Source organism: Rhodotorula toruloides (assembly GCF_000320785.1).
Source record: "Rhodotorula toruloides NP11 unplaced genomic scaffold Scaffold34, whole genome shotgun sequence".
Classification (NCBI taxonomy): domain Eukaryota; kingdom Fungi; phylum Basidiomycota; class Microbotryomycetes; order Sporidiobolales; family Sporidiobolaceae; genus Rhodotorula; species Rhodotorula toruloides.
The window spans coordinates 212,172-218,878 of record NW_015622994.1 but is presented as its reverse complement, the minus strand read 5'-3'; the positions used below and the strand labels follow the sequence as shown (position 1 = coordinate 218,878).

The window sequence follows — 6,707 nt, the reverse complement described above, 5'->3', positions numbered from 1 at the left end:
GCTCAAAGCCGAGTCGACGCCCAACGCGCCCTTCAACAGCTCGCCTGTCTTCTCGGGCCGCTTCGCATCGAGCTCCATCTTCTGCTCGCGTCGTTCGGCGGCTTTCCGCGCTCGTTCAGCCGCTTGTCGTTGAAGCGACATCGATTCTTCGAGGGAGAGCGAGTTGGGGGCATTGGACTGCGTAGGGACTGAGTCAGCGGGAACGCAGTCCAAGGAAAGGGGAACGACACGCACCAGCACTTGTGCAGCTATTCTTCGCTTAGCGCTGGGCGAAATAGCCTCTTCGGCCGGGCCGTCCTCTACGACACCCTCCATTTCTCCCCGTCCATCTCGCTCGTCCTCCTCCTTCTTGACCTTGCGCTCCTCCTCTGACTCGAGGTGAGTCGACGCGAGCTCTTGCTTGATCTGCGACATGCTTTGCAGGTCGTGGAGGCGGGATCGAATGCGTTCTTGTTGGTTTCGCAAGCGTGAGTCGCCGCCTGGGAGGTTGGCAAAGGTGTCGCTGTGCAGTCGAGAGTGGTCAGCGCAAAACCTAGCACACCAGCAACTCCCTCGCGACTCACGGACTGTCCAGGAGCCGCGCGTTCCGCTCAAACATCGCCGAAAGCTGCTCGACGGACAACTCCTTAAGATCCCGCTCCTTCCCCGCCGTAGTCTTGCGCAGGAACGGGCTCTTCCGCTCGCCCCTGACTATCCGCGCCTGCGCACGCAGTTCAGAGAAGTTCCTAGGCGGGATGCGGCGAGTTGAGTGCCCCGAAGTCTGCGAGGGCTGATGAGGATTGGGAGGCGCGGCGGACGACGACGACGGCACGGGTGGAAGCGAGTCGCACTTGGCGGGTCGTGGGAGGTGCAAACCGTGCATGGCAGCGTCTGTCAGCCTGTTCAGAGCGGTGGCAAGCGAGAATGGCGGGGTGACGAACTCCATCAGTTTGGCGGAGTCCCTTGTCCCGCGACCAGTCACCGCTCGAGCTCGCACGGCTTTGCGACTGGCTCAGACGCTCGCTGGACTCTGATCTGAGCGACCACAGCTTGTCCCGTCCGCGCCGCTCTCTTCGCTCACCTCCCTGGCCTCCTCGATTCGGTACCGACCTCGGTCAGGATGACGGGGGCGTAGGCGAGACCCGGGATGCAGAGCGCTCTGAGTTGAGTTCGTGGGCCGCGGTCGGGTTCAGACGGAGCATCAGCTGGCACCGTCACGGTGACACACCTGCCTCGAGGCCGTTCGCACACCTAGACCCCCTGCCGCTGTCCGACCGGTGCTGTCCTGGGCATGACCTTGCTTTCTGCTCTATGAACGGCAATCCCTTGCTCGTCGAGGCATCGTCTACCGCGGCCTTGAGCTCGCTTCATTCGCTCACTCCCGCCGTTTCTTCGACCGGGACTCTTCGCTGCTCCCGCTTGGCTCACACAGTCGCCTTCGTCCAGTCTGCCAATTCTGCAGGTCGGGCCACAGTCATCAAGGAGGAGCCCATCGGTCTCGCTGGGCCCGCTGCAGTCAACGCTGAGGCAAAGGAAGACGAAATCCACAGCATCAGTCAAGACCAGTTTGTCGTACCCTCTTTGGCGTGTCCCTGCAAACGAAGTACTCCTTGGAGTGCGTGCCAGTGTTTCAAGTGCCGCAATTGGCGAAGAAAGCTGTCGCCTTGCTGTTGCTCCTCCTCTTCCTCGCCCTTGACCAGCTACACAACACTCCGACTCGCTCGCCTCGCTTCGCTGGTTAATGTCCGGGCCGTCTACGCCTGGATCTTCACACCCAGACCCTCCACAGCTCCCTTCAATCCCTCGTCTCGCTCCCTTCGACTCCTCACCTCCTGCACCGCCCCACAACGCCGACGTCGACGCTCACACGGCGCGCACAGCGGGCGAGCGGAATGCAGACGCATCGCTGCCTCCCGAGCATCCCGCAGACGACCTCCCGCCGACCTACGACGCGCTTCGCGCGGCCGAGCCAAACAACCCGCGCTTTGCGAGGTGGGGAGGATGGATCGAAAAGCGCGCCCAGGAGCGGCGGGCTGAACGACAAGCTGAGCGAGAATCGGGCGCAGCGCAGCGCACGAGCTGGAACTTGCCGAACGACGAGCCTGAGGACTTGCGGCGAGATCTGAGCGCGCGATGGAGGGACAACGAGGCAGAGAAGCGGCTGTCGAGGGAGAGCGTTTTGCAGGTCGTCAATGCGGACGTGACGAGCGCATCGATGCCGTCGTCGAGCCAGACGACGCGAAGGAGGACGGAGAGTTCGGCGTCGTCTGCTTCGACTTCTCGCTCGAAGCTGTCAAGGAACGTCGAGATGCACCGTGTCGGGTCTCGCTTCGACTGCGGGATACCTGAGCGACCGATTTGCGCATGCGTGCTACCCGGCGGAGGCGTAGTGAATGGCGACGAGCGGTAAATCGCCTTGGATTGCCTGGACAGTCCTGTTCTGGTCGACTAACGCCCACTTGGTCATCCGCAGCTTCGTCCTGATTGGCACGCATACCGGTCTGTTGCTCACCTCTGCAGTACAATGGAGCGCCGCTGACGACGACGATCCGAGCAGGCCTCTACCTCCTCGACAACCGACCTACCTCCGCCTCGATCCCTCTCTCGACCGCCGCTTCTTCCGCGGAAGCGCACATTCTGCCATTGTGGACAGGCCTCGGCATTCGCCACCTTGAGGTGTACGCGGAGCCGGCACTCGGCAAAGACTCGCCTCAGGGGCTTGTCCTCGGGCTAGTCGAGGAGAATGGCGCGCCGAGCTTGAGGATGTGGACGCTGGCGAGCCTCCTCAACCTGGTCAAGTGGCGAATATACGATCAGGCGTGTCTTGTCTGCATGTCGCGGCAAGGGACTTTCGCTCATCAGGTCTTCGTGCTGGCAGAACTCGGTCTCTCTTCCCCTCGGATCGCGCGCCAGCAAGTGTAGCGCCGACCGACACCCCTCTTCCCTCGCCTACGCCAAGTCGTTCGTCGGGTCGACCTCGCCGAAGCGTCGGAAAGGCAAGAGTCTCGGCTCGCCTCTCCAGCCCACGGCACATGCGCATAACGACTCGACAGAGCCGGGCTACCTCTTCGTCGAGACGAGCACACCTGCAGACGTTGGGGCCGATTCGCCTACGGCTTCTCTCCGCTCTCTCAACCGACTCTCGCTTGCCGACTCGCCAAACGCGCCGCAACCTCCGCCTCTTTCCGACGCAGAACGTCTCGCTACTCCGCTCGACTGGGCTCGCTCTTCTGTACCACTCCCTTTACCGGCGGGAAGCGGCGAGATCCTCTTCTTCCAGCTCAGTCGTTCGCCTGATCCCGCTCCTTCGGACGACGAAACCGACTCGCCCGACTCGAGTGACGGCTTTGAGGATGACCCGGCAGCCTCTCGCCGTCGAAAGACGAAGCAGGACGAGCGAAGTCGGCTTTTCCTCTTCGTTGCGACGCCGAAGTCGATCTTTCTTTATGAGAGCCGACCGAGTGGGAGACGGAGCTGGACGCTCACTAAGGAGTACTTCGTACGTCTCGCCGTCAACAACGAAGTGTAAGAAACTGACGCTCTCTAGCGCAGGCCCCGTCAGCCCCTCGTTTTCTCCGCCTCATCCGCACGACTGGCCAAACACTCCCCGCGCCCTCAGCCTCCTCCTCACTCGCTTCCACGCTTTACTCGCCTGACCTCGCCCTTCTCGTCGGTCTTCCACACCACAGCGTTCTCATCCGGCTGTGCGATTCGAGCGTCACCGAACTCTCGCTTCCTCCCTCATCCACGACGACCGGCTCTCGCAGCCGCTCTTCGTCGAACACCTCGCTCGCCTCGCTCTCCCCCACACACCGCAAGGCGCCTTCGCTCGTACCGCTACTCAAGGAGCTCAAGGACCACCCGGTCGTTGCGAAGGTCGCAAGGTTCGTCGAGGGCGAGAAGGGCGTTCCGGCGGGTATGAGGGGTGCGGACGGGCCGATCCCGAAGGGCAAGCGGGTGAAGGACGAGGAAGGAGGACTCGCATCGAGCACGAGTCTGTCGGCGTCTGCGCAGGGGAAGTGGACAGGCTGCGAGGAGATCACGGTCGACACTGGTAGACGATCTGTGCGGCGCCTCCTCCTGCTCACAAAGGGCACGACGACGTATCTCGTCGCGTCGCCTCTACATCTTGTCTCGCCAGTCTCGCCCAGTACCGCTCATTCGGCTCCTCACGTCGTTCCCCTCCATACCTTCCACTGGCCAACACTCGGCTCGTCGCCCGCCTCTTCTCTCGCGCATCTCGCCGCCTACGTCTCACCTCTCGAGAACGACTCGAGCTTCTCGCACCTCACTCTTGTCGGCTTCAGCTCGACCGGCTTCAGCGTCCAAGAGCACCTCCTTTCGCACACGGCCGTCGAAGCGGCTTTCACCTCGTTCCCCGTCTCCTCTTCTCACACCTCGACTCTCGCTCGGCTCATCCTTCCCCTCGACACCCTCCCCGCTCACGCTGCCAACGACGACGACGACCCCGACTTGAGCGACTCGGCGACCCTCGACTTTGGGCGCGAGACAGGGTGGCTGTGCGCGACGAGGAGTGGCGGGTGGGGTGAGGAGTCGACCGGCGTAGCGAGAGGAGGGTACTTGTGGACGCGGACGCAGGGAGAACATGTCGTCAAGCGGGTCGGCGTGAAGTTGTAGATCCTCGTGTGCTGCAGGCAGCTTTCACGGAATCAGAAGGAGAAGAACGGAGAGTGTTGCGCGTAGACCAATGCCGTCGGCTTGTCGAAGCAGAAGCACGAGAGGGAAGTAACCAAGCTCTCCTCAAGCAGCCGCGCAAATCATCTTTTGTGAACTCCCGCTTCGCATTCCACGCACAGACCGCGATCCGAAGGTGCAACAAAAGGAGAGGAGAGCGCGACTCGCTCGACCCGCCCTTCATCGGCTCCTCGAGAAGACCGGCTTAGCGACCGAAGAGGATACCGTCGAAGCGCTGCTTGAACCAGGCCTGCGGGCGTGCGAGCGAGTCAGCGAATGGAGGGAAGAGAAGGAGAGGGGACGGAACGGACCATCGTCTCCTCGCGCTTGACGCGGTGCGAGAAGCCGACGCGCGAGGTGCAGTGCTTGCGGCGCGCGACACGGCCACCAGGTCGGCCCATGACGACGTCTGGTTCGTGGGAGAAGACGGGCGCATAGTCAGTACGGTGGTGCGGATATCTGGACTGGCTGCCTTCTTCGCATCCTCCTTCCACAGCCGGTCCGTCCGGCGACCACTGCCGTCTCCTGCAGGTCGTCGGCACTCTCCTCGTCACCGTCTTGACACGCTGCGACACCCTTGTGACCCGCTCCTGATCCGCACATCCTCTTCGCGTCCTTCAAGAACACTCGCCTCGCTCTCCTCGCTACCTCTCCCTCAAAGCAGCCCATCTTCGCAAGCTGCAGCCAACGAACGCAAACGCACAGAAGTCCATGCCGAAGATACTGCGCGGCGGGGAAGGCGTCAGTACTCGTGGATCCTCAGAGAGACGGAACAGCACGAGACTCACCCGATTCCGGGGTCGTACTTGATCCCCAAGTCGATGTGCTCGGCAATGCCGAACCCAAAGTTGCCAGTCTCGGAGAAGTTGCGCTTCTTGAGCTCGTACTCCTTGACCTTGAGGCCACGCTCGAGGATCTCCTCGGCCTTGGGGCCACGGATCGTAACGTGTACGGCGATCTTCTCGTTACGGCGGATACCGAAGTGGCGGACCGTGTACCGCGCCTTGGAGGTGACGGGCGTCTGACCGGTGAGCTGCTCGAGGACCTTGGCCGCACGGGTGAGCCTGCGGACGGCACGTACGAAGGTCAGACGTGGTACGGCTAATTCTAGAAACTCGTAAGAACGCTCCTATCGCCCGACTCGCCAACGGAGATGTCTGTTGATATAAGTGAGATGAGGAGGAGGAAGTTCGGGGACGAGGAGGTATTTCGGGCACCGGAAAGTCGGGGACGAGAGTGCAGGGTGCAGAAGTCGGTAGAGAATAGTGTGAGGACGTCAGCGGGCGCAGGCAGAAAGTAGTCGGGATTGTCGGCGGACGGGAAGGTGAGGAGGAGGTAGGCGGTGTTGGCGTGCGGCGGAGAGAGCAGATCCTGGTCAGCGCGCGGTTCCCAGCACTTCCCAGACCCTCCGCTTCCTCCAGCACACACTCCCAGGCCCCCCAGCGAGCGCCATCGTCCCATCGCCCGACGAGCTATGCACCCGCTCGCGTCCACCCCTGCTCAAGGCACCGAAGGAGCGCAGACTGACTGATGACCAACTTCTCGATGCGCAACTCGCGCATGGGGTTCTGAGCAGCGGCCTTGGCGTCCGACATGGTTGCTGAGCGGTGTGGATGGCGAGGCGAGCGAAAAGACGGCGAGCGGACGGGCGGGCGCGGTTCAAAGGCGGGCGGGGCGGCACGGCGGGGTGCGAGTGGTCAGTGCTGGTTTGTAGCACGCTCTGGCAGCGCACTCACGCGATTCGGGTGGTCGGGGGCGAGCAAGAGCTGGAGGACAAGCACGAGCGAGCTTGCTCAGGAGGAGACGACACCTCAACTACGCTCACACGCCCTCTTGGGCGGGTTTGACGGTGCTCAACTGCTCTTGCATCCTCACAATGACTACTGTCAACTCGAGCGAACCCGCTCGACCCGTTGCGAGGCGTGTCGGCACCCTCGCTCGCCTCCTCGACCTCGCCAGCGTCGACAGCGCCGTCACACACCTCGCGCGGCTGCATGGGCGGGTGAAGGGTGTATGTTGATGCCGGATGGACC

At 62.6% G+C, this 6,707-nt stretch overlaps 3 protein-coding genes across 3 annotated transcripts; 1 reads left to right on the top strand and 2 right to left on the bottom strand.

Moving 5' to 3' along the window:
- Positions 1-862, bottom strand: RHTO_05619 (uncharacterized protein; the record flags this gene model as incomplete). Its single annotated transcript, XM_016419280.1, has 3 exons — positions 1-177; positions 235-502; positions 564-862. Coding segments are annotated over 3 exons (744 nt in total), but the record flags the coding sequence as incomplete, so codon positions are not given.
- Positions 863-1,720: 858 nt separating this feature from the next.
- RHTO_05618 (uncharacterized protein) lies at positions 1,721-4,617 on the top strand (the record flags this gene model as incomplete). The annotated part of the gene is made up of 5 exons (XM_016419279.1): positions 1,721-2,385; positions 2,453-2,478; positions 2,537-2,805; positions 2,858-3,478; positions 3,532-4,617. 5 exons carry the CDS (start codon positions 1,721-1,723, stop codon positions 4,615-4,617), a joined length of 2,667 nt encoding a protein of 888 aa, XP_016269990.1.
- A 262-nt stretch (positions 4,618-4,879) lies between these two features.
- Positions 4,880-6,269, bottom strand: RHTO_05617 (60S ribosomal protein l11; the record flags this gene model as incomplete). Its single annotated transcript, XM_016419278.1, has 6 exons — positions 4,880-4,924; positions 4,986-5,083; positions 5,378-5,397; positions 5,463-5,738; positions 5,804-5,831; positions 6,203-6,269. The coding sequence occupies 6 exons, from the start codon at positions 6,267-6,269 to the stop codon at positions 4,880-4,882; spliced, it is 534 nt and encodes a 177-aa protein (XP_016269989.1).
- Between the last annotated feature and the right edge of the window lie 438 nt (positions 6,270-6,707).